This window comes from Elephas maximus, chromosome 13 (assembly GCF_024166365.1).
Source record: "Elephas maximus indicus isolate mEleMax1 chromosome 13, mEleMax1 primary haplotype, whole genome shotgun sequence".
Classification (NCBI taxonomy): Eukaryota; Metazoa; Chordata; class Mammalia; order Proboscidea; family Elephantidae; genus Elephas; species Elephas maximus.
This window is the reverse complement of record NC_064831.1, coordinates 72,309,908-72,337,652: the sequence shown is the minus strand read 5'-3', so window position 1 is coordinate 72,337,652 and position 27,745 is coordinate 72,309,908. Positions and strand designations below refer to the sequence as shown.

The 27,745-nt window shown below is 38.7% G+C and overlaps 1 protein-coding gene across 2 annotated transcripts in view; it reads left to right on the top strand.

Annotated features, from left to right (window-relative positions):
* The window catches only part of EFL1 (elongation factor like GTPase 1), a 160,602-nt gene that overhangs the window by 120,500 nt on the left and 12,357 nt on the right, over window positions 1–27,745 (top strand). For both annotated transcript variants that reach the window (XM_049852501.1, XM_049852502.1), the window contains exons 16-18: window positions 4,277–4,408; window positions 7,977–8,124; window positions 16,981–17,942. In XM_049852501.1, coding sequence (XP_049708458.1) covers window positions 4,277–4,408; window positions 7,977–8,124; window positions 16,981–17,942 — 1,242 coding nt within the window. The remainder of the gene's footprint in view (window positions 1–4,276; window positions 4,409–7,976; window positions 8,125–16,980; window positions 17,943–27,745) is intronic.

Genomic DNA, 27,745 nt, shown 5'->3' with positions numbered 1-27,745 from the left:
AGGCGCCATTGAGTTGGTTCCAACTCATAGTGACCCTACTTATAACAGAATGAAATACTACCCAGTCGTGCACCATCATCACAATCGTTGCTATGCTTAAGGCCACTGTTGCAGCCACTGTGTCAATCCATCGCATTGAGGGTCTTCCTCTTTTTTGTTGACCCTCTACTTTACCAAGCATGATGTCCTGCTCCAGGGACTGATCCTTCCTGACAACATGTCCAAAGTATGTGAGATGAAGCCTCACCATCCTTGCTTCTAAGGAGCATTCTGGTTGTATTTCTTCAAGACAGATTAGTTTGTCGTTTTGACAGTCCATGGTATAATTCAGTATTCTTCTCCAACACCACAATTCAAAGGCATCAATTCTTCTTAGGTCTTCTTTATTCATTGTCCAGCTTTCACATGCATAGCAGGCTATTGAAAACACCATAGCTTGGGTCAGGTGCACCTTGGTCTTCAAGGTGACATCTTTACTTTTTAACACTTAAAGAGGCCTTTTGAAGCAGATTTGCCCAATGCAATGCGTCTTTTGATTTCTTGACTGCTGCTTCCATGGGTGTTCATTTTGGATCCAAGTAAAATGAAATCCTTGACAACCTGTCTTTTCACCATTTATAGTGATGTTGCTTATTGGTCCAGTTGTGAGGACTTTTGTTTTCTTTATGTTGAGGTGTAATCCATGCTGAAGGCTGTGGTCTTTGATCTTTATCAGTAAGTACTTCATGTGCTCTTCACCTTTCAGCAAGCAAGGTTGTGTCATCTGCATAATGCAGGTTGTTAATGAGTCTTCCTCCAATCCTGATGCCTCATTCTTCTTGTAGTCCAGATTATCCGGCTCAGCATACAGATTGAATAAGTATGGTGAAAGGATACAACCCTGACACACACCTTTCTTGACTTTAAACCGGGCAGTATCCCCTTGTTCAGTTCAAACAACTTGGTCTATGTACAGATTTCTCATGAGTACAATTAAGTGTTCTGGAATTCTCGTTCTTTGCAATGTTATCCATAATTTGTTATGATCCACACAGTTGAATGCCTTTACATAGTCAATGGAACCCAGGTAAGCATCTTTCTGGTAGTCTCTGCTCTCAGCCAGGATCCATCCGACGTCAGCAATGATATCCCTGGTTCTGCATCTTCTGAATCCAGACTGATTTTCTGGCAGCTCCCTGTCGATGGCACCAGTCACTTTTGAATGATCTTCAGCAAAATTTTACTTGCATGTGATATTAATGATATTGTTTGAAAATTTCTGCATTTGGTGGGATCACATGTCTTAGGAATAGGCATAAGTATAGATCTCTTCCAGTTGGTTGGCCAGGTAAGCTGTCTTCCAAATTTCTTGGCATAGACTAGTGAGTACTTCCAGTGCTGCATTGGTTTGTTGAAACATCTCAATTGGTATTCCTTCAATTCCTGGAACCTTGTCTTTTGCCAGTATCTTCAGTGCAGCTTGGACTTCTTCCTTCAATACCATTGGTTCCTGCTCATATGGTACCTCCTGAAATGGTTGAACATCAACCATTTCTTTTGGGTATAGTGACTGTCTATATTCCTTCCATCTTCTTTTTATGCTTCCTGAACTGCTTAATATTTTCCGCATACCCACACTACGTCGATTCCATAGAATCCTTCAATTTTGCAACTTGAGGCTTGAATTTTTTCTTCTGTCCTTTCAGCTTGAGAATGCCGAGCATGTTCTTCCCTCTTGGTTTTGCATCTCCAGGTCTTTGCACATGTCATTATAATACTTTACTTTGTCTTCTAGAGCCACCCTTTGAAATCTTCTGTTCAACTCTTTGACTTTATCATTTCCTTTCACTTTAGTTACTTGACGTTCAAGAGCAAGTTTCAGAGTCTCTTCTGACATCCCTTCTGGTCTTTTCTTTCCTGTCTTATTAATGACCTCTTGCTTTCTTGACGTATGATGTCCTTGATGTCATTCCACAACTTGTCTGGCATTCGATCATCAGTGTTCAGCACGTCAAATCTGTTGAGATGGTCTCTAAACTCAGGTGGGATATACTCAGTGTCATACATTGGCTCTTGTTGACTTGTTCTAATTTTCTTCAGTTTTAACTTTAACTTGCGTGTGAGCAGTTGCTGGTGTGTTCTGCAGTCGGCCCCTGGCCTTGTTCTGATTGGTGATATTGAGCTTTTCCATTGTCTCTTCCCACAGATATAGTCGATTTTGTTCCTGTGTATTCCATCTGGCAAGGTCCACATGTATAGTTGCAGTTTGTTTATATTGGCAAAAAAGGTGTTTGCAATGAAGAAGCCGTTGGTCTTACAGAATTCTATCATGCGATCTCCGGCATCGTTTCAGTCACCAAGTCCATATTTTCCAACTACCGATCTGTCTTCTTTGTTTCCAACTTTTCCATTCCAATCTTAAGTAATTATCAATGCATCCTGATTGCATGTTTGATCAGTTTCAGACTTCAGAAGTTGGTAAAAATATTCAGTTTCTTCATCTTTGGCTTTAGTGGTTGGTGAATAAATTTGAATAATAGTTGTATTAACTGGTCTTCCTTGTAGTTATATGGATATTATCCTGTCACTGACATTGTTGTACTTCAGGATCGATCTTGAAATGTTCCTTTTGGTGATGAATGCAACACCATTCCTCTTCAAGTTGTCATTCCCAGCATAGTAGACCACATGATCGTCTGATTCAAAATGGCCAATACCAGTCCATTTCAGCTCACTAATGCCTAGAATATCAATGTTTATGTATCCTATTTCATTTTTGACAACTTCCAGTTTTCCTAGATTCATGCTTTGTATGTTCCACGTTCCAATTATTAATGGATGTTCTCAGCTGTTTCTTCTTAGACATACATATGTATATATACATTTTTTTACCACAATAAAATAAAATTAAAAAATCAAAGAGCAGTTGATAAAAGTGTAAGAAGTACATTTTCTGTGAATTTTTGGAAAACTGAATTAAGACGCTGTGTGGAAATGGGAGGAAGACAGGTTTTTAGCATAATGTATGAAATATTTCCTTATAGCTGGAGCTGTCCTTTATAGAGGAGGAGTGAATTCTGGATGCATTCAAACGGGCATGTTGGGGGAGAGGGTTCCACTCTGTGCAGTCGAACTAAAAGAAACCTGTAAACCACCTTCCAAGCTTGTGAGTCAAGCCTCTGCTTCAGTTTCCTTTCACCAGGCTGGGTGTTGGATTTTGTAGCATTCCATCAACCTGTACCTTTACATCAGTTGGTCAACTAAAGAGAGCAAAGTTGTTTCCCAGCTTTCTAAGCCCAAGGTTCAGAAGCATAATGTTGTTCATGTATTCCTGCCCCTTCTCCTTTGTTACCTTCCCATAAAGTGGGTAGGCTCTCCCCTCAGGCCTCCTCCTTCCTTTACCTTGATCCAGAAGCATAAATGTCTTTGCCCATGTGTCTTAACTTGCTGTAGAATGTTGTGTATCCATACTCCGGATGTAGGGTTCAATGTGCTCCTTCATCCCTCTTGGCTAGGGTATTCTGTCTATACCCATCTTCTCAAACCCAAATATGCACCCTTCAGAATCTCAGGCTTAACAACCTGCCTGGTGCCTGAAGGTGGGGGAGGGGTGGGAAATGAGATTCTCTTTTAAATTTGGTACAGATGAGAGTCCATTATGGTCAGGTACTCTGTAGTAACATCAAATGTTAGGCCTCTAAATTCCCTTTACCTATATGCACGTAGGAGCCATGGTGGTGCAGTGGTTAAGACTTACGGCTGCTAACCAAAAGGTCAGCAGTTCAAATCCACCAGCTGCTCCTTGGAAGCCCTACAGGGCAGTTCTGCTCTGTCCTATAGGGTCGCTATGAGTCAGAATTGACTTGATGGCAACGGGTTGGTTGTTGGTTTTTTAAAATATGCAAGTAGATTTGGCAAAAGAGATTATTTCAGTAGAGACTCATTTTCATCAAATTAATATATTTTTAAAAACCTAAGAGTTATAATTAGAAATAATCAGTGTTTTCAGACAAATGTGCCTGGAAACAATCAGTTCTGTGGTCAGAATAGGTATGTGTTAGCCCAAGCTGATATATCAGGATTTGTGGATTTGGAAAACAAAACGAGCAGAATTTCTGTATTTTTAACAGCAATTAAACAGCATCCAGTTGGTAAAAAAACACAACGCAGGCCTGCCTCATTTCTTGCAATATTTTGGAAGTGTTTGGCCCTGTGACAGATTGATGCTTTTATTTTTCTAAGGTAAATTCAGGATGTATTCATTCTTCATTGACCCCATGGATCTTTCCCTCTGCAGGAATAGGAGGCCTGCAAGACTTTGTGCTGAAATCTGCAACGCTGTGTAGTTTGCCATCCTGCCCGCCATTTATACCACTCAACTTTGAAGCCACCCCGATTGTGAGGGTTGCCGTGGAACCGAAACACCCAAGTAAGATGACCTTGTTCTTAAAAGCAGTGTGATGTAGGTTATACGTTTAAATGCATGCACTTAGCGCTTGATCCATCATGATTTGTGTCAGCAGTAAATTCTGTGTTTTATGTACAAGAAGTAATATATTTCTGTTTAATGTGCTTCTGTATCATAGAAGTAATCTTTCAGCCACAAGGCTGCACAGACCACCTCTTCAAAGGAAACCTAGTCTCCGTCCCTGGAGCATGGCATGTTAGGTAGCTTTGCTCTCCAGGGAGACTGTAGTCTCTTTAATGGCAGAGACAGTGTCATCTCACTGGTTTCCTGACTTCTTTCATCCTTTATCTGTATCAGTTTTTTTTTTTTTTTTTCACCCAATATATCTATGTTTAAGGAGCCCTGGTGGTGTAGTGGTTAAGCATTCAGCTGCTAACTGAAAGGTCAGCAGTTGGAACCCACCAGCCACTCTGGGGGAGAAAGATGTGGCAGTCTGCTTCTGTGAAGACTACAGCATTGGAAACCCCGTGGGGCAGTTCTGCGCTGTCATATAAATTCACTGTGAGTCAGAATCCATTCTACAGCACACAATAACAACTCTATGTTTATATACATATATGTGAACTTTTGTGCTAATGTTTCATGTGCATGATGAAACTTAAACAAAAGTAGAAATTATTTAAAAAATTGAGACAAAATGAAATAATGATTTTAAAAATTTTACTTGCATTTGGTAGAGAAACACACATGTATATACACAAATATATATTCATTTATTTATGATCATGGTTTATAACTATATTTAGTTATCTACTGCTGCATAACAAATGACTGGAAAACTCAGGGCTGCAAACAATAGTTATTTTCTTTCACAGTTCCTTTGGTCAGGAATTTGGGAAGAGTTCAGCTTGGGGTTTCATGCAGTTGCAGTCATATGTCAGCAGGGGCTGTAGTCATCTGAAGGCTTACAGGATTCTCAGGGTGGTTCATTCACATGGTTTATTCACAAGTTGGTGCTGGCTGGGGACCTCCGTGCCTCTCTGTGGGTCTTCCCACATGGCTGCTTGAGTGTCCTGCTGCATAGCATTGCTGAGGTCGCTGGCCTCAGCAGGCAGCCCAAGACACCAAGGCAGAAGCTACAGTGCCTTTGTGATTTAGCCTTGGAAAGCACACACTGCCACTTCTGCAGATTTTATTAGACACACAGACAACCCAGATTCACTGTGGGAGGAAACTGCGCAGGAATATGAATATTAGGAGGTGAGGATGAATTTTGAAAATCTTGCCTAACACTTTGTGATATAGCTATTCAAAGGTTGGCTTCTAACTTCCATTTATTCCAACACTTGAATTTAATGACTGTCATCACTAGAAAAGACGCTTTACATGTCTCATAATCCAGGTGGAAGCAGTGCATCTTTGACTGTCTTTACTAAATCATGTTGTCCATTTTAGAATCCCATTTACTAGTTATACAAAGGCTTTGATGAAATGCAAATAAATATCTATTTTTCCTGATGTCAGTCAGATTTTTTTTTGCACTACTTGGAAAGTGTCCCTGGGTGGTACAGTTAACTACTAACAGAAGTGTTGGCAGTTCAAACCCACCCAGAGGCACTTGGAAGAAAGGCCTGGTGAAGTTTCTGAAAGGTCTTGTCTTTGAAAATCCTGTGGGGCACAGTTCTGTTCTTCAGCACGTGGGGTCGCCATAAGTTGGAATCAACTTGACAGCATCTGGGTTTTTTTTTTTTTTTTTGCTTTTAGAAGGTATTGGTTTTTAAATCTATAACAGACTATTCATTTGGAAGGTTTTAAAACGAGTTTAGGAAAGCCAGCTTCCAAATTTTAAAAGGTTTTATAGATGAGGTGTTTATGTCGTTTTTGGCAACATAATGGCTATCAATGGAAACATTTTCATGTATTTTCAAGATGTTTTCATGTTCCAAACTTCTTTTGGAAAACAGTTTCTTTGTTGGTGATTGTTAAGCTGTCCCTTTTACTTGAAGAAATAGATTTAAGTGTGTGTGTGGGGTTTTTTTTTTTTTTTTTTTCCCAGTATCTGCCGGGTTCCCATACTGATGACAGCCATTGTTTTTACATTGTCATTTGGCTGATGAAAAACTGACAAAAAGCTTTTCCGTGTTTTTTTGTTTTAACTGTTCCCGTATGCTTGTGTTATTAATATCATCTTCAATCTGTGGTCTCTTTGCAGGGATCCTTTTAAGCCATATTTCATATTCTGTGAAGGTTAAGTTATTTAACAGTAGATAATATCTGTAAATCCACTTAACTAGCAAAGGAAAACTAGACTATGCTGAAAGTGAACTAACAAATGAGGATGGCTCTTTTCATCCCTGCGTATAGTGGAATCCCCGACCCTGTCCATGCATCGCCTAGTGGCTCATGACCACCTGACGTGTGAGGGTGCTGCCATCCATCTACAGAGAGAGCGTGGACCCTGGGGCTAGCTACCTGGCTTCAGAGCCGGGCTCTACCACTTAGGGGCTCTGACCTTCAGCACCAGTCCTTATCTTCTCTATACGTACTGTTTTTTCATCTGTGAAATGAGAACAACACTCATACCCACCTCATAGTTAATAGGTTAGTGAGTTTATACATGGGAAGTGCTTATCTGGCACATTGTTAGGACTCTGAAGTGTTAGTTATTAGAAAAGCCTTATTTGTCTAAAAAATCAGGAAGTATGGGAGTTTTAACATTTTTTCCAGTACCCCAATCCACTTTCGTAACCCATGTTGAAGACCACTGTACTGCAGAGACTCCTGTGATTTTGATTGTTCGGCAGGTTGAAAAGCAAGCACTGGAGGAATGACTGAGTCCTTCCTTCAATATAGGAGTGAAACAAGACTGCGTAAAATCCTCTGATAGAGCAGTAACTGGAGACTTCCTCTGGCCTGTCTTGAGTCAACAGTAGCAACTGAGGATGTGGAACGGGGTGAAAGAGCAGCTAAACCCAAGATGTTGAGTAGAATCCCTGTCCTTGCCCTCAACTCCTCTGAACTGTAAAGAAAAAGCAATTATGTACCAAAAGCACATGCAGAATGCAGTGCGGAAGGCACCTGTAGTTCACTGGGGAAGTGGCTAGTTAGTGTGTTAAAGGGCAGCTTTATTCTAAAACCCACAATTCTGACAAGTAGTTTTACAAACGGTAATTTCAGACACGAGGCTCTGATACCATTCCTTTTCGTCGAATATCATATTAAATGCTTCTTTTGCTTATACTTAGACTGTTTGAAGAAGATATCTGTTGCATTTCTAGGTATGCACGTGTGTACATTTGTAATACGATTTAGGTGAATCTCCGGGCACAACCATGAAAGTTTACGTCTGAAGAGGTGATACAGATCAGCTTTGGGAGTCTTGAGGTTAAGGTGTGAATGTCTCATAATGTTAGTTATCTGTATGAAAAATTATGAGAAGACGGTTTTCTTCACATGTCTGCATTTTGTGGACGAAAAATAAACCATCATTTTAAGAGTTTATCTCATTGTACTTTTCCCTTAGGTAGCTGTAGACATTGTCTTTAGATGGAATTTACCGTATTTAATCAGTATTTCGTTGTCTCACTAGGTGAAATGCCTCATCTTGTCAAAGGAATGAAGCTGTTAAACCAGGCTGATCCCTGCGTCCAGATTTTAATTCAGGAAACAGGAGAGCACGTTTTAGTCACAGCAGGGGAAGTCCACCTTCAAAGATGCTTGGATGACTTAAGAGAAAGGTTAGATGATAATGAAAGAGATGGGAAAATGATAGCTCCAGAACCAGGGGGGATGTTTCAGAGGGTCTTTAACCAGTATAAATGAGACTGGTTAATTCTGGGAGCAGCATGATATGCCCTCAACTCAAACATGAACTGTTTTTGGATCATAGATTTAATTCTGATAACTGACAAATGGCACTCAGTTCCTACACTTGACTATTTTTACATACACATGCATCTTACTTGAAGCACATACACAAAGACATACAGCATGTCAGGGCAACAAAACAATCGTATTTTATGAATTTAGAGTGATTAAGTGGGACTTCTTTCCTTATTGAGATGTTCCTCTACAATGTAAACCTGAAAATCTTTGTTTCTCTGTAAAGGTAAGATGTGTCATAAAATGAGTGTCCCAAATCACTTTTTGTAAATAACATTTTTCCCTTTATTCCAAAGGTAATGTACATTTATTGCAGCAATTAAGAATACAGAACAATAAAAATAATCACTCAGTCATCATGCGGAAGTAGCCACCTTTACATTTGAGCTTATACATCCCCGGCTTGTTCTATTAGATATCTGTATACCCAGCTCTGATAATTTGGTGAAGGTAAACTTCTAGAAATACTATTGCTGGCTTAAAGGGTTCGCATGGTTTTAAGACGTATGATACATGTTATCCTGAAGACCAGTCCAGTTTACACTATAGCTGGCAGTTAAGTCTTTGAATGTGCCACTTTTCCCAAGCCCATTTTGTCAATCTGGAGGGCAGATAAAAGGTATTCAATGTTAATTTGGAAACACTGGTGGCGCAGTGGTTAAATGCTACACCTGCTAACCAAAAGATCACCAGTTCAAATCCAGCAGGCGCTCCTTGGAAACTCTATGGGACAGTTCTACTCTGTCCTAAAGGGTCGCTATGAATCTGAATTGACTGGACGGCAGTGGGTTGGGTTAATTTACATTTCTGTGCTTGCTCTCTGTTGTTGTTACTTGCTGACTCATGGTAACTCCATGTGTGCAGAGTAGAGCTGCTACATAGGGTTTTCAAGGCCGTGACCTTTCAGAAGCAGATCTCCAGGCCTGTCTTCCGAGGCGCCTCTGGATGGGTTCGAACTGTCAGCCTTTCTCCTCTGTGGTCACTTGCTGTTGTTGTGTGCCATCAAGTCAATTCCAACTCATAGTGACCCTCTCTGACAGACTAGAACTGCCTCATAGGGTTTCCTAGGCTGTAATCTTTATGAGACCAGATCACCAGGTCTTTTCTCCTGTGGAGCCACTGGTGGTTTCAAACCACCGACCTTTCAGTTAACAGCCAAGTGCTTAACCATTGCACCACCAGGGCTCCTCCTGTGCTTACTTGTGTTATAGATTTTTTTTTTTCATGTGCTTATTGGCCATTTGTTTTTCTTCTTTGATGAATCGCCCTGTAATGGCCCTCTTTTAGTTTTAAAATTTCTACAACTATGGTAATGATAATCTCAGTGAAAATAATAATTATGAATAATCACCATAATTACGTACTAAATATAAGAGGCCACTCATGGTGCTAAACAATATTTATTGTCCCATTTAATCCTTACAACAACCTGGTAAAATTGATAATAGTAGTAGTGGTGGTGGAGTCCCTGGGTGGTACAGCTAACGCACTCAGCGGCTGACCGCAAGGTTGAGGGTTTTAGTCCACCCAGAGGTGCCTTGGAAGAAAGGCCTGGCAATCTACTTGCAAAAAAATCAGTGATTGATAATCTATAGAGCACAGTTCTATTCTTACACACATGTGGTCACCATGAGTCACAGTCGATTCAGCGGCAACTGATTTTAGTAGTAGTACAACTACTGATACTACTGCTAATAGAGTACCATTAGCTGCTACTGCAGCCCCACCCACGTGGAATTTTGTAGAAACTCCTGCCAGTTGGGGAATGTTCTGATTTATGTTCTTTAATTTCAAATGGTGCTGTGGTTTATTCCTTCTTTAAATTCTTTTTATAGCTTTAAGTATAATTAATACGAAATTGGAAGGTTAGCTCTTCCATCTCTTTGACGTTTGTCACCATTTTCATAGAATTTCTGAAGGTTCTAATGTTAGAGAATAATGCTAATCAGGTAAATCTGAAGACATGGTTCATTTTAAAATAACTTAATTCTCAAGAGTTTTAAAGAAACTGGGGGGATATTATTTTTGTTGGTGTTTTTGAACTAAATTATTTTCTCCCTTTTCACTCTCCTTGCTACCAAATTAAAATCTATGTTAAATAATTATCCATTTCGCAGGATATTAACTCCTCTTTAAAAATCATGCTTTTTTGTACTTAGAATTATATTTTGAGTAATATTCCCCCTAACCTAATACTGATTTTGAGTTATAGATCTGTATTTTTGTTGAGTCCTTTTTTCATTTTTATTTCATTGTGAATACTTTCTGTCCTCAGGAGGAAAAAAAAAGGTAACTATACCTTATTATAAAAAGTATTAGTTTCCTAGAAATTTACTCTAAACGTGGCATTAAAATATTTTTAATAAATCATTTCATTCAGGAAACCACTGTTTGTAAACCTTTCTAGAAAATATTCATATCATAATATCTAAAATTAATTTTTAAAAGAATATATGCTTTAATAAGATTTTTTGAAAATTCTGAATTGTTTATGAACTGTTTTTCCTAAAACCCTGGTGGCATAGTGGGTAAGTGCTACGGCTGCTAACCAAAGGGTCGGCAGTTCAAATCTGCCAGGCACTCTTTGGAAACTCTATGGGGCAGTTCTACTCTGTCGTATAGGGTCACTATGAGTCAAAATCGACTCGACGGCACTGGGTTTGGTTTTTTGGTTTATTTTTCCTAAAGATTCCAATTTCTAAAAGTAATTTTAACTCCTTCCTGCTACATCCCTCCCCAAAAAACAAACAAACAAACAGAAAATTTCCTTTGTATTATGGCCAAGTACAATGGAAAAATAACCTGAAGTTCAGAGTTCTCTGTCAAAACTCAGAGAGTAACCTGGAGCCCAAGTAGGGATGAATCTTTCTATTCACCTATAGGGTCGCTATGAGTCGGAATCGACTGGACAGCACTGGGTTTGGTTTGATTTTGGTTTTATATGGGCAGTCTTTAGAGAAGTCAGCTAGACCAAGAGCGGAAAGGGATAGTGGACAGACACTTAGGAAACCGGACAGGGTGGTGTTGTATGTATTTGACATATTAAGTGTTTTTTGGAAGCCCAAAGGATCCGAATCCAGTGGCGTTGGTAAAAGGACATTGCATCCTCAAGCACCTCACTGTCATGCAGAAGTTTAGGACACCTTAATGAAATGATGCTGAATAGCGTGTCCTGGGCCATGAAACATAAGAGAGTGTTATGAAAAATTTTATGCCAGTGTATTTAAAATTTTAAAGGAAATGGACAAATTCTTAGAAAATTCTGACCCAAGAAGAAATAGAAAGCCATATAGTCCTATAAAGAAATTAAAAGTTGTAATGCTTTTAAAAATCAATCAGTGACAATTTACAGATTAACAGAAAAAAAGAAGTCATCCCCATAGGTGAATAAAAAGCATTAGATAAAATTCAGCATCCATGCATGAGCAAAACTCTTAGTAAGCTAGGAATAGAAGGGGGTTTCCTTACTCTGATAAAGGGTATCTTCAAAACAAATACAGCAAACATGTAACTTACTGAAGAAATTTTTGAAAACCATCTTTTTGAGCTCAGGAATAAGATAATGGTGCCCCACTGTTAAAACTTCTATTTAACATTGTAGTGGGGGGTTAGACAGCATGTAAGGAAGAATAAAAAATGAAAGAGATAAGAATTAGAAAGGAACAAACAAAACTTTTGTTATTCACAGATGTGATATGATTGTATACTAAAAATCCAGAAGAATCTAGAGGAACTATTAGGATTACTGAGTAAATTCAGCAAGGTTACTGAATTCAAGGTCAATATGCAAAAAGTTACTGTATGTCTATATTAATGAACAAAAAATGAAAATTCATTTAAAGTAACAACAAAAATATCAAATACCTAGGAATAAAAACTTACTCATATTTATGGAACCTCTGTGCAAACAAACTATAAAACATAAAAGGAGGTATGTACCATGTTCATGGTTTTAAAATGTAATATTATAATGATTTCAGTTGTCTCCAAACTGATTATAGATTCAAAGCAATTTCAATTGAAAACTCATTATGTTTGTGTGTGTGGAATTTGACGAGTTGATCGTAAAATTTATATGGAAATGCAAAGGACCAATAATAGCCAAGACACCTTTGAGGAAGTAGAACAAGATGCGCATTCTCGCTGTACGGGAAATTAAGACTGTTTTAAAGATACAGTAATTAAGATTTTGATATTGGCACAGGCACTGCCCATTAGTCAGTGGAGGTTTGTGTGTTGATGTGATGCTGAACAAGTTTCAATGGCACTTGCAGACTAAGAAGGACTAGGAAGAAAGGCCTGGCAATCTACTTCTGAAAATCAGCCAATTAAAAATATATCCACTATATATGAAGAATTCCTACAAATAAATTAAAAAAGCAATAACTCAATAGAAAGTGAGACAAAGGCACTTCACAGAAGTGTTCTAAACACCAATAAACATAAAAAAGTATTGGAGTAATTAGTAATAATGAAATGCAAATTGACATCGAAGTGATATATATTACATACTCACCAAAGTTGATATTTTAAAAAGTGACAATACCAAGTAGTGGCAAAGAGGTAGAGCAACAGGAGTCCACCCACACAACTTGTAGGAATATGAATTGGTACTACGTCGGAATATAGTTTGGTAGTTTATCTACCAAGGCAGGCACTGTCTGTGGTTTGGCAGGTCTACTCTCAATTCTACTCTGTATATACTTAACACAAAGCTGGATAAATGTGCTTCAAGAATATTCATAGCAGTGGAATTTGTAATAGCTAAAAACTGGAAACAATTCAACAAAATGTATAAAATGTATGATATATTGATACAGTGGAATTCTGTTGAATAATCACAGTGAACAAACCATAGATAGCTAAGCAGGACATGGGTGAATCTCACAGCACAATGCTGAACAAAAGAACCCAGTTGGAAAAATTTCAAAATACATGTTTTAGTCTTATTAATACAAAGTTCAAAAAGAAGGCTAAACTTTAGGGTTTAGTGGTTATATGCTTAAATAAAAAATAAACTATTTAAAAAAAAAAGGCAATTACAATAATAGGATAGTGGTTACCTTCTTTGGGGTTGGGAGGAGGCATGTTGGGAACTTCAGAGGGCTGACAGTGTTCTGTTTCCTGACTTAGATGGTAGTTTACATGGGTGTTCATTTTGTGACAAGTCATAGATCAGTACATTTTTGTTTAATACACTGTTCTATATGACTTAAATTTTGCAATTGTACTGCTGGAATTTTTTTTAGCTCTCATAGAAGAGAACCTGTCTTTTTACTACATAAGTTTCTTTTTCAGCTTTCATACACGTTTTGTGGAATGCATTATATATAGAACTGAGAGACAGGACGCTACCTGTTATCTCTAGCCCCAGTATCTGTCAGAGTTCTTAGCATCCAGATCTCAAGTAGGAATAATCGGATATGGCAGGAAGCCACAGGAAATTGCCCTGGTGTAGTCTGACCCTACTGCCCTTTTTTTGAAGTAATGATAGGCCCTGCATTGCCAGAATTTAAAGAGCCTCTTTTTTTTTCTGACCCTGAGGTGCTTCGTAGGTATGGCAACCATACACAGACTTCAACAGGCTGGATTGGTTTTGGTTAATTTTGTAAATGACCACTATAGAAGACCTCTTGGGAACCTCAGACATTTGAAGGACAAAAATGGACCACAACCCACTTAACCTTATAATACAACTGGCTAAGACGGCAGTGTCATAAATGCATTCTCTGTCTTATAGTTTTAATAGCTTCGTAGTTGATTTTCATGAATGTCCTAAACATATGAAACCTTCTTCCTAAATAATGACAATTTAAAAAAATATTTTTCAATTTCTTTGTAACTGCTTTTCCCTCCATAAATCAGGAATGGATATTCAATTTTATTAAATGCCAATATAGCACTTTTAAAGATGGTTACATAGATGACTTTAATTGACATTGGTAATATATTTTAACAGATATCCTAATACAAATCAAGTTTTATTCTCATATGATAAAAACTGTTTAATGTTGTGGTGAATTATTCCTTTAATATCTTGTTTAATCTGATTTTTTTTGCCATGGCATAATGGCTAAGAGCATGGATTCTGAAGTCAGATCTGGATTTGACTTCCAGCTTCTCCACTTACTAACCATGTAACTTTGAGGAAGTTACTTAACCTTTCTTACCTTAGTTTTATCATCTATAAAATGACAATGGTAATAGTACTAAAGAAAAAGTTGATTCTCATTATTTGCAGTCATGTTCTGTAAAGTCACTGCAAACACTAAATTAGTGAATTCTGAGCCATTGTCCCTAGGTAAAATACAGGCTTAAGTTCCTGTGACCCTCTGGTCACAGCATTTTCATCAACTGATCAGTACATAACATTATTTTATGTGTTTCTATTAAAGACATCTTACCTAATACATGATCTCCCTGGGTGGCGCAAGTAGTTAAGCACTGAACTATTAGCCAGAAGGTTGGCAGTTTGAACATACCCAGAGGCACCTCAGAAGACAGGCCTGGCAATCTGCTTCTGAAAGGTCACAGCCTTGAAAACCCTATGGATCAGTTCTACTCTACACACACAGGGTCGCCATGAGTTGGAATTGACTAGACTGCAGCTGACAACAACATTTAATATATATTGTTGATTCTTTAACATTGAACTCACAGCCAGCAATGCTATAACTCATGCCTGAATGAAACTTATGAAACACATACATTTTCTCCCTAAGGCCGATCTCCGCCTTCATAGGAACACTCAGCAGCACTTCAACACTATTCTTGGGAGCCATTTTAAAGAAGCAATCGCCAACAAAAAGCACAAAATATGCAAAAAAAAAGTGTCACTACATAGACCACAAAAAGGATACTTATTTACACTATGAAAACTGAAACAAGAAGGCGAGTGTTGCACTGTTCAGTCTGAGCTGGGAATGTCTGTGTTGGGTGACTCAAATTTCCCACCACGTGTCTGCAAAGGAGCGGGAAAGTGCTGTGCGTATTTATTTTAGGGTCATAAGTTTCAATGAGTAGAGGAGTTCACAAACAGAATCTACAACTAGTGAGGATTGACTGTCCATGTAAAACACTTAGCACAGTGCCAGGCACATAGTAAGTGATCAGTCAAAACACACACATATATATTCATTGTTTTTTCATTGTTATTTTGTCTTAGATTTTATATCTGAATTCACAGTTAAGATTGAACCACAGTTTTGTCTGTGGATGCTGTCTTTGTCAGATTTGAGTATCCAGATAATTTTAAATTACACAGAAAGTATAGACATCTGTCCGTATACCCTGCAACAACGCATGCAGCATTGAAACAAGCTGACCCTTGAAAGTGAACCAACTCAAGGCAAAGCCAGAAGTAATTTCTTATAACATTTTTATTTTCTTCCATGTGTTATGGTCTATTCAGGTTTTATATTTCTTCTTAAATGAATTTTGACAACATCGTTTTCAGAAAATCATCCATTTGTTGAGTTTTCAAATATATCAAAAAGTGTAAAATCAGATAAATCAGATCCTGCTCCACACCTACCAAATGTAGAAAACAGAAACAAATCCAGAATCAAATGTAGGAATTTCAGAAGCCTATACTTCCAGTGTTCAGTTCCCTTATTACTATTTCCCAGGGAAATCCATTGTTCCCAGATCCCAAAATGTCACTATATGTATTATATATGTATGTACACACATTAACATACATTATACATATGTCCATCCATATCGCCAATTGCAGACATAGGCCAGACCAAAACTTTAGTGTTACCTGGGAACAAGGCAGACAGAAAATAAGAGGAAAGATTTCATGGTTTCATTGTTATTATAGTCAATCCATGCCAGTTTTCTGTGAACTTGTAATTCATTTAGGAAGGAAGTCGATGACCCACATGAAACTAAACTTGACCTCATATGGGGAAAGGGACTTTCTCAACTTGATACCAGACTGAGGCTCAAGATCTGTTCTGTCTAGCACAGTAGCTACTAGCCACATTTGGCTGTTTAAAATCAAATTAATTAAAATTCAGTAAAATAAAAAATTTAATTTCTCGGTCATGCTAGGCATGTTTCAAATGCCCAGTGGCTGCAGGTGGCAATTTAAATTTAATTAAAATTAAGTCAAACTGAAAATTCAATTCCTCAATTGCAGTAGCCACATTTCAAGTGCCCATTATGACATTTCAGTGCAGACACAGAACATTTCTGTCATCGCGGAAAGTCCTTTTGGAAAGTGCTGCTGTAGACAAACTGGATCACGCCACTCCTCCGCTGAGCCTCATTATCAATGCCAAATACAACAGGAAAGTTAGGTGTCCTGTCCTGAAGTTCTGTGAGTCTGTTTTCTTTTTAGAGTTATAATCAATTGAGTTTTCTCTGAATTCAAATATCAAATCCTATTAAAACATTTATTTTCTACCCAGAACATTCTTATCTAAGTAGATGGTTCATTTATTTTGAGAATGAACAAAACAGTGACATTCTGGTACGTGCAGAGAACTCCCTGAAGGCGTGTCTCCCTTGGAGGCAGTCTTTTCAATCTGACATGAAAATGATTTTTTAATTTTAATACAATGTAAATTACAGATCTTTCATACTAAAATAATTTTCATGTTTCTGTGCCTTTGCAGACTTTCAATTGTGTAATATTTCTACATAAGAGCTTTGATACGATTTTGATTATAACCTTATGTTATTTCTCTTGAATTTGTCTATAGGTTTGCGAAGATTGAAATCAGTGTGTCTGAACCCATTATTCCATTCAGAGAGACAATCACAAAGCCCCCAAAAGTTGACATGGTCAATGAAGAAATAGGCAAACAACAAAAAGTTGCAGTCATACACCAAACAAAAGAAGATCAAAGCAAAATCCCTGAAGGAATCCAAGTTGACTCTGATGGGCTAGTCACCCTAACAACTCCCAATAAACTCGCCACACTCAGTGTTCGAGCCATGCCCCTTCCAGAAGAAGTCACTCAGATTCTGGAAGAAAATAGTGATTTGATTCGCTCTATTGAGCAACTCACATCCTCTTTAAATGAGGGCAGAAATACTCAGATGATTCACCAAAAGATCCAAGAGAAAATTTGGGAATTCAAAGGAAAACTAGAGCAACACCTAACAGGGAGAAAATGGAGGAACGTTGTTGACCAAATCTGGTCATTTGGTCCAAGAAAGTGTGGGCCTAACATACTAGTCAATAAAAGTGAAGATTTTCAGAACTCAGTATGGCCAGGCCCAGCCAGCAAAGCTTCAAAAGAAGCCACTAAATACCGAGATTTGGGAAATAGCATTGTGAGTGGCTTCCAGCTAGCAACGCTCTCCGGCCCCATGTGTGAGGAGCCTCTTATGGGTGTCTGTTTTGTTCTGGAAAAATGGGACTTAAGTAAATTTGAGGAACAAGGAGCAAATGATAAACAGAATCAAGAGCAAAGCGACCTGGTAAAAGAGGGACAGGTGGGAGATGAAAAACAAGAGCTCCAAGATGGCTGCTCTGAGCCCTTTGAGAAGAGGACTGCTCAGAAAGGAGAAGCGTCACTCAGTGACTGCTACGGACCCTTCTCGGGACAGCTAATTGCCACCATGAAAGAAGCGTGCCGCTATGCACTGCAGGTGAAACCTCAGCGCCTGATGGCAGCCATGTACACATGTGACATCATGGCCACTGGTGATGTTCTCGGTAAGCAAGGAAAAGAAAAAACAGTGAGAAATGCCCGGTTACCAGTGAGGACTCCTAGATCAGAACACTTAGACTCATTTAGAATTGTTTGCAGAAGCTACATTATCTTCTAATTTACTAAGGAACTAAGATCTTGAAAGCCAAGGGCCTTAATTATTAAATCTTGAGGGGGAAACATCTGAGTACTAAGGATCTCTTCTTTTGCAACAAATGGAAAGAAGTTTTTGTAATGAAAGTTGTGCTGAGTGAGGTTTATACTGTCTCTTTAACAGAGATTTGTTTCCATTCAAACCTGCCTACCAGGTTTTCTCAAGTGAATGACCCTAGCAGTCTAGGTAACCAAAATCAGTCAGAAAATGATTGAGGAGTAAGGTGACATTCTTACACTCCTAACACAAGAGGGCTTTTGTGAATTCTGGGTTCCTTCTGAAGAAGAAAATTATTTGGGTCTTTATTTATTACTATTATATCAAATGTCCCCGTACCCCTACCCTGTTTTTCTCTCTTTGTAGGAGGCAGCATGGCCTTTGGAATCTCAGGAGCCAAGGAGCCCTGGCACTTAGTACCATATTTGACCCTTGGCAGATACCACCTCACTGAGAATTATTTCCTCATGTATAAAAAAGAATATAATAATTCTTTAGAGGTTGTGAAGATTAAAATGAGAACACAAATATAATGTCTAGAACAGTGCCTGGCACACAGTAGTTCTCTTACCGTCTTGAGATCATGGAACTCTTTCAGTGGTGAGGAGGCATAAAGGGGGAGTGGACTAAATTATTAGGCTGCTTCTAACCCTGAGGTCCTTTGAGTCCATCTGTGGTTATTTTACATTCTTTTTAGTATAAGCTCTTTTACTTATTGTTCCTAAAAACAGAAATCTAAGCCCCCCCAACCCCGAAAGAAATTTAGGCTTCACTTCACAGATCCTTGTGAGACAAGTTGATCATCCACAGTGCATTTCAAAAAACTCTGGGTTAAACAAAGTTATATAGATTTGGTTCTACAGGACTTCTTAAAGCCATTAATACGCCAGTGTGTAGTGTGAGTTGAATTTCTAAATATGGTGTATAATACAGTGTTTCTCAACCACATTTTCATACAGCATACTTATTAACATCTTATGGAACCCACAGGCCCATTTGGGGACATCAATCTAGACCATTCCCAGATATTACTCTTTATGCTCATCAAGAACTTTCTGAATTTAAGAAGGCAGAGTTAGATTTGGAACCCAGGCATCACGATTCTTTGGCAATCCTTGGAAAAGACTTCAGAGCTCATCTGCAACCATTCCTTCCCTGATGGGTGCTTATAGCACCTCTATTTGAGTATTTCCAGTGATGGACAGCTTATAGCACTTATATGATTAGACAAGTGTCTTTCTAGTACTATATAAAAAGTCTTTTCTCTGAATAGTTTCCAACCATTTGTACCATCATTCATACCTCTTCCATACCTTGTCCTGCACGTATGGGAGGACAGTGTAGTTTTCTAGTTTTGTAATTCTAAAGAAAACTCTCCAGAGCCTTCAGCTATTTCTCATATGATGTGATTTTCATACCCTTTCATCATCCTGATGATTTTCATACCTTGGTCAGCATCCCTCTTAGATAAAGCAACCACATTTGAACATCAGAAAGCCAGGCCTGTTGCCATCAAGTTAATTCCAACTCATAGCGACCCTAGAGGACACAGTAGAACTGTCCCATAGGGTTTCCAAGGAGCAGCTGGTAGATGCAAACTGCTGACCTTTTAGTTAGCAGCCAAACTTTTAACCACCAGGGTTCCTATTTGAACATGGCACCTCAAATTGTCATCCAGCCAGTACAGAACACAGACATACTGTCATCCTCATATGTGATGCAATGTTCACCTTTTAATGCAGTTTAGCAGTTGCATTTTATCCTTAACTCATGGCAGGTCAGGATCTACTCCCCCCCCCCCTTTTTTTTAATGTCTTCTCACTTTGTTCCCAAAAAGCAGAATCCAGTGTTTTGGTAATTGACAAGGTGGTAGAAATTAGGTAGTATGATTAACTCCTGTGTTTACATCTGAGTAAACTGGGTCTGTACAATTAATTTCCTTCTTAAGTCATATGTATATATTATATAATAAGCACAACAATAGTAAAGTTTTTTTTTTAATGGCAAGTCAAAGAAGCTACAACACAACCATCTTAAAACAGTGACTCTTTCATTTTCTCATTTGTGTTTTTTCTGTTTGATATCAAATATTTTGATGAAAGTGATGCCGTTTGTGTCTATAGCATTCTCCTGATTATATCAGCTTACCAACCATATTGGAAAAAGAAAAAAGCTTAGGTTGGTATGATTTTGTGTAAATAAACCCATATCATCTCCAAAGGTTTTCCTCATACTTATATAAATGGAAACTAATCTTTATAATATATAGATTTTTCATTCTAAAATTCTACAGGAAATTAGCATAGGACTTTTTAGTCTATAGTTTATGGGAACCCTCTAGTCATTATTTACCTTTTACCTGTAATCTGACAGCTATCTCACTCTCCATAACTCAAGTTTCTTTAGCACCATGGACATAATTCTGGTCCTGGAGACTTGAACTCTGGTTTAAAAAAGCCAGGTACTTGCTTATCAACTTCTCAGCTATGTTGAACTTCATTGTTCTGTTTGTCCTATTTGCTATAGTGTGTTCACCATTCTCCTTACTGGAAAGAGTGAAAGTATGGATGTTGAGAAGCCCTGCTTTCTTGCTGTCTTACTGACATACAGACTTCTCCACATTGTTGGCATGCCCTCATCCTTGTTTTGAAAGTAATGGAAAAGACCTTTTTTGTTGTCTTTAGCTCTGTTGTTTTGTTAGGCCCAGTTCTGGTTTTCAATGTCTGCGTACGTCACTAAACCACCCTTAATTGGTACCAGCATCTTCCATCCTGTGTCCTCTCAAAAATAGGAGTTATGAGACACAACAGATTTATTGTATTAACCATGACCCCACTGATTTACTTTGGAGCTACTGTTGTATTTGGAGAGGGGAGGGAGATAACGCTGTTTCTTTCATCGGAATCATTCATGATTGGATTTTTTAGGCTCTCTTCTTACTTCTATAAGGAAGTTTATCTGAGGGTCTCCTATCCTAAAGCTTACTTTTATGTTTTACCTTTCCCCTCATGTGTTTGAATGACCCTTCCTGAAGCCCAGGGTCTATGTAGGTCTGTGCTTACCATTTCTTTCCCCTAGATTGCCAAAATAATGGGAACACTTATGTCCTCCAAGAATTCCCATCTCTTCTACATTATCCATTTGGAGTGACATTTGTCCTTTGTTTTCTGAGAGGACAAGTTTTCAGCTCAACATGTGAAGCCAGAATCAGCTGTTGGCGTTTATGAGACTAAAATTTAGCAGACTGTTGAGTAACCCTGTGAGTCACCACTCTGTGCCCATTTTCTCTTTTCTATTAGGAAATCACCGCCTGGACCCCACCTGGACCCTGCACGTGACCAGGCAGCCCTAGGACAATCCCACAGAAGTATTACTTGTCATCCTGCCCTTTACCTTCATCTTGACACTTCTCACCCAGCCACAGGACTGCCAACTTCTAGGGAGCTGTGGGTATCTTAACCCTCAGGGCTATGTTCCCTCTCTTCCTTTGAGTCAAAGGATATCCTTGCCTTGTCTTTTCCAGGCACAAATGTCATGCTAGACCTCAGTGACTCCTGTGAGGCCCCACTTATTTAGCCTCTTGTGTGGGAGCTGTGTGTATGTGTCACTTAAACCCTGGGTTGTTAGTATACAGTCTATACCATTGTCACTAGTCAGCTTTTTTATTACATTTCCCTGAGACCAACTTGCTAACACACCCACTGCCCTCCAAAGACACTGTGTTTAGATTTGATTTGTTTTTGTTTTTTCCTAATTTGATTAGAAGACCTCTGGCTTTGACTCAAGAACCTTCTCTTTGCTTATGAAGGGCTCTTTGGTATTGATAGCCAGTCTCTAGGGTCCAAGGCCTGTCAACAGAGTCAGTTGTTCACTTCCTGTGTTTTGCTCTTTCTTTCTAAATCGCCTGGAGAAAAAGAGATGAAGAGACCATCTGTGTCCCCAAGGCCTTTTGATTCCTGTATGGATCTTCAGAGATCTTGCAAGAAGACCTTGCTGACTCTTGCTTTAATTCTCCAAGAATTAGCACAAGTTGATTGCAGTCTTTTTTATGTAGCAAATGCTGTCTTTTTAAAATTGTTATTTCTGCACAAGTTGTTAAACAAGAAATCCTTCTATAAATGGACAGAATTGCTTATGGTCAAAATGGGAAATTCTGTAGGAAAATAATCATCTCAAAACCATTAATTTGTTTTGTCTGGGGAAGTAATCCCAAGAAAATGACCGTTCTGTACTTGTAAAATCTACTTTTCTAAAGGAGTGATTCTGGCATCTTTTTGTCCAGGAAAATTCCCTTCTTAATGAACTTGATTAGACACCAGAATTGCTTTGTGTTTTGAATTGTCATGTGACTAGTAAATTGCCTCATTTCGTATTTGTTTCTGTTGGCCTCTTTCATTCTTGCTCTTCCCCCGCCGCTTTTTTTTTTTTTTTAACTTTGGCAGTAACCATATATTTAAAAAATACCTTTTTCCATTAGACTGTATTAGTTAGAGTTTTAAGATGCCTTGGTGGCATAATGGTTAAGTGCTCAGCTGCTAACTGGGAGGTTGGCGATTCGAACCAACCAGCTGCTCCACAGAAGATGTGGCAGTCGGCTTCTGTGAAAGAAGCTACAGCCTTGGAAACCCTTTGAGGCAGTTCTGCGCTGTGCTATAGGGTTGTTATGAGTCAGAATTGACTTAGTGGCACCTAAAAACATAACAGACGTAACAGACGACAGTTAGAGTTTTAACAAGGTTATAGCTATTGTAGTCCTGCCTTTGATTTATACTTGGAGAAATAAATGTTTACATTTACATTGTTAGAACACATGTGCCCTAATATAGCAGGAAAATCCTCAGCAAGTATCATTCTCTGTTTAGTTTGAAAAACATTTTCTTATTCTGCACTTGGAGTTCTTTTTACTTTCCATCAGCATTTCATAATTCAACAAAGATTTATTGAGCTGCAATGTGCCAGCACTGTGTTAATCGTGATTCCAGCTTTGAGAAGTGAGTGAAAGTGACAAAGCTTAATTATGTAAAACAATTGGAAAGTAAAATATGTTTGAGTTTAGTGCAGAAATGGTGGTTTTCAGAGAAATTTTATTAGAAATTGGCAAAAGTAAAACAGAAGGTCTCTTGGAAGTGATAGTACTTTGAAATGGGCTTTGATGGGTGGAGTAATTTTGAGTTCATCAACCCAGTATTAAATTAGCTTCCTTTGAATGACAGCACACTGAGGACTTCTGTTAAGCCTAAAGTAAACTCATTTCTCATTGGTTTTAGAGGAACTGATGATCAGCATTGCCTCTCTAATCCTGGACACTTGGTTGGTTGCACCCAAGTGAAGAACCTTGCATTTATTCATGCTAAATTATATCTTGTTGAATTTGAGCCCTTATCTAGTTTTCCTGGCTCTATCATAGTATTTATTACCCACCCAGCTTCTTGTGAACTTTGGAATTGGTCATCATGACTTTTGAATCAAAGTGTTGATTATAATGACACAAAGCTGTGAGCTAGAGCATTTGAGAGCGCATTCGAGACCTCCTTCCAGGGTGGGGTCAACTTTTGTTAGCATCCATTTCCTATGAACTTTTAGTGGAATTATCTATGTAAAAGCATCCAACCCACTTTCTCCATTATGTCCACAGCATGCTTTATCTCCTGTTTGGTTGAAGCCCATCTGCATCCTGTCAACCACATTTGCTTGATTTAGCAGTCTGGTAACTGTAATAAAAGGAGAAGAGGTTACTGTGACCTGGTTTATAAGAATAAGAAGTGAACTGATGTCTTTTAGTGCCCACCAGTTTCTTTGTGTGTGTGTGTGTGTTTGATTGAAGTTGTTCTACAAGGGTTACTAATAATAGCAGAACTTACAAGCTGAAAGAAAAATCTTCCGCCTCGGAAATCTTACTTTCATTTTTCCTCTTCTTTTACAATCCTTGACTGTAATTGTACATTTTATATAGTTGTAACCTTATGGTAGAAGCAATTTAGTATTCTGCTTTTTACATTTATGATTCATTTCATAAGCATGCTTCCCATTAGGCTACGTAGTATTCATAATTTTCATCTTAAGATCTGCATAATAATCCTATCGATTTGATGTGCTATAATTTACTTACTCATTATGCCAAAATTGGAAATTGACATTGCTTCCAGTTTGTCTGCTATTAGAGAAAACACTGCCACGAACAGCTGCTTTCTTTCCTAGACTCTGAAAAGGAAAAAAAGGGAAACCATACCTTTAATTGTCCGATTTCCAACTTTAAAGATTGTAGAATCTACAAATCAATCTTACCGCCTATTATGGAAGAATAAAATGTGTACACAAGACTCTGTAATGCCATAATAGAACAGATAAAGTTCAGTGAAGCTCAGATGGTGAAGTGATTATTTGTAAGTTGGTTTCGAATAGGCATGAGAAGGATTTGAACATAGAGTATCCTAGATAAAGAAAATGTGAACTCAGAGTGATGAGACCTCAGATGTGTACTGTAGGCAGTGAGTGGTTTATCTGGGCTAACATGTCAGGTCCTTGATGGCACATACAGGAGCTGAAGTAGTTGGTCGCTGCCAGGTCAGAGAGGGCTTTGAATACAGGCTGAGACATTTATAAACCCAACCAAGCCCATTGCTGTCAAGTTGATTCCGACTCATTGCAACTCTATAGGTCAGAGTAGAACCACCCTATAAGGTTTCCAAGGCTGTGAATCTTTACAGAAACAGACTGTCACATCTTTCTCCCAAGGAATTGCTAGTGAGTTTGAACCGCCAACCTTTCGCTTAGCAGCCTAGCTCTTAACTACTGCGCCACCAGGGCTCCTTTGAGACGTTTATACTATAGTCATTAAAAGTTGAGCCTCAGTTGAAACTGTCTTAATAGGATTAATCTTGTTGGGTTTTTTTTTTTTTTTTTTTTTACCCCTAAGAGATGCCTCTTCCAGGGGCCTTATACATAGTAGAGCACACAGTGATCTTTCATAGGTGAGTGAGCAAACGAGTGAGTGTGGTATGATGGAAGAAGTCCAGTTGAAGAATTGTCAAGTATTCACAGTCAGGGGCCATATGCTTAGAAACCCTCCTCGATGTGTCTATAGTAATAATTTCTCAGTGATGACAGTGGTAGGTTTTGAGGGTCTCTGAATGCATCCAAAGCATTGGACACACCTGTAAGGAGAGCCAGCTGCATTTGGAAGGTTTTATTGTAACTGTTTTGTTTGGTGTTCCATCACTCTGCCCCAGTTTTAAGATATTGTTTTAGTGGAATTAAAATTGAGTGGCTCAAAATTATATAACTAATTACATTGAGTTTGTATTATAATGATTGATCCAAGCCTGCTGGTTTGACCCAGAGAGGGAGGAGCTGCTGGGCCCTGGAGCAGCAGTCAGGTGGCCAGGCCTCCGGCCTGCCCATTCATGGTCTGTTTTCCCCAGTTACCTCATTCTGTTTCCCCTGTTATTCTGTATTCACTCCCACAAACCAGCTTAAAACTTTCTTAGAATGAAGTAGCAGACTAAATAAAAATTACTAGCTTACACATGTTAGCTATTACGGTAAGATTTTTTTTTTTTTTTTTGCTCCTACAAATCTTAGCCAAATGGCATATAGCCTAAAGAAGGTTTATTGTCAGTGAAGGTAATAATTGTTCTACTTTTTTCAGAGCTTTCAAACTGTACCTAAAAGTATTGTTTACAGTTCTGGGTACCATATTCCAGGAGGATGTAAATAAATCAGAGTAGTTCAACTAGGAAAGTGGCCAGTATGGGATAGGAAACGAAGGCCATGTCGTAGAAAGATTGAGGGTGTTTAGTCTGGAAAAGAGAAGGCAGGATAACAATCTTCTGCTAGTTTAAAGGCTGATCTGTAGAAGAGGGATTAAACTTGTCCCATGTGATAAAAACTAGGACTCATGATTAAAAACTTCAGGAAAGTAGATTTGGTGCTCAGAATTGTCCACCAGTTAAGGCTGTCCAAAGATGGAATGAGCTTCCCTGGGAGGCAGTGAGTTTTAGAAGCATTCTAACCCAAAACCCAGTGCCGTCGAGTCGATTCCGACTCATAGCGACCCTATAGGACAGAGTAGAACTGCCCCTTAGAGTTTCCAAGGAGCGCCTGGCGGATTTGAACTGCCAACCCTTGGGCAAGCAGCTGTAGCACTTAACCACTATGTCACCAGGGTTTCCAGAAGCATCCTAGCAGAGCTTAAATGACTAATTGGCACCAAATATGGGGTAGAACTTGTTGACCCTTAAGTTCCCTTCTAAACCATTGTTCTTTGATTCTGTAACTCTGAGATTTCTAGTAGGAACTTCAGGGGGAAGGTGACCGAATAGAATTGGGAGAATGGAGTTGCCTTTTGCAGAAGGTAATAAACTCTATCTTAGACGTGTTGAACTTAAAAGGAAGTTGGGTTCCACAGTGGAGATGCCCTGATGCCCTGGCAGTCTTCATAAGTATGTGATTGGCCGGCCTGGTGAGATACAGAGTCTCAGGAGCCCCAGGCATAAAATTAGTAGTTGGAACCACACAAATGATGAGTGAATGGGCTCTCTGAGGGGAGAATTTGTTCAGAGGAGAGGATGGAGCCTCAAAGAATCTTCCTAGGAAGAAAAAACAAGAGTTATTGAAGTAAACAGTAGAAGGGTAGTCAGAGGTCCAGGAGAACTATCAGGAGGGTAATTGTAAGATTGGAGAGATTTGGTAGAAGAGATGTTGATCCATAGCTTCAAATACCAGAGAGAAATCATGGAGAATGAGGATTGAGAAAAAGGCATTTGGGGTAGGCATGTGAAGATTATTCCACAACTTCAAGGCAGCCATTTCAGTAGAGACTAGGTGTTGAAGAAAGCTCGTAGTGAAGAAATGAGAAGCTACCCACATAAGAAATCTGAGGAAGAAAGGAAGGAATGTGGTAGCTAGCTGGAGGAGTAGAGAAGAGTAAAGATGGTGCCTTTCCTCACTAATAGGATTTTTTATTTGTTTTTAAGCTTAAGTTATAAGGATAGCACCATCACAGTTTCTGGTTTTTATTTTTTAAGGCCTCGTGACACAATAACGTTCTACCATTTGTTTCCCTTTATCTTTTCAAATCACCACCACCAGGGGGAAATCTGAGTCAGAGAGAAGCGTTTAGGAGTCAGACAGTTTTGCTCTGTGCTTCAATTCCTGGTTTAAAAAATAAATAAGGTAGGTAGCCCACACACCCCATGTGGTTACTTAGGAAGGTCCAGGACTCACTGTGGAGGTCAGAGGAGATTTTAGCTCTGTTTAACTGTAATGTTGTTAATGTTTCAGGATAATGTATTCATATGTCACTTATATAAAATGAAACTTTTTTTAAGTGGTAGATAAAAGGAGGAGTCTTTAATGAGAGTATCTGCTAGCTATTGCAAGTTCTTCGTGATTGTCTGATTTTCAGTTTATCACTTCTTTGCAGCGTCTGTTCTGCTTACTAGTTGAAAGGGTACTTTGAGCCCCCAGAGGCTCTCATACAGAACTCCACTCGGAGGCGTTCCCCTCCTGGGTGTAAAACAGACTTGTGCCTAAAGAAGAATTAAAAGTGTCAGCCGAGAGAACTTAACTAGATTTCTTGTGATGTGGCAATAGAAATTGTTACCAGACCGTAAAGATGCCAGAGTATCAACTTTCAGGGGAATAAAACTCTTTTCT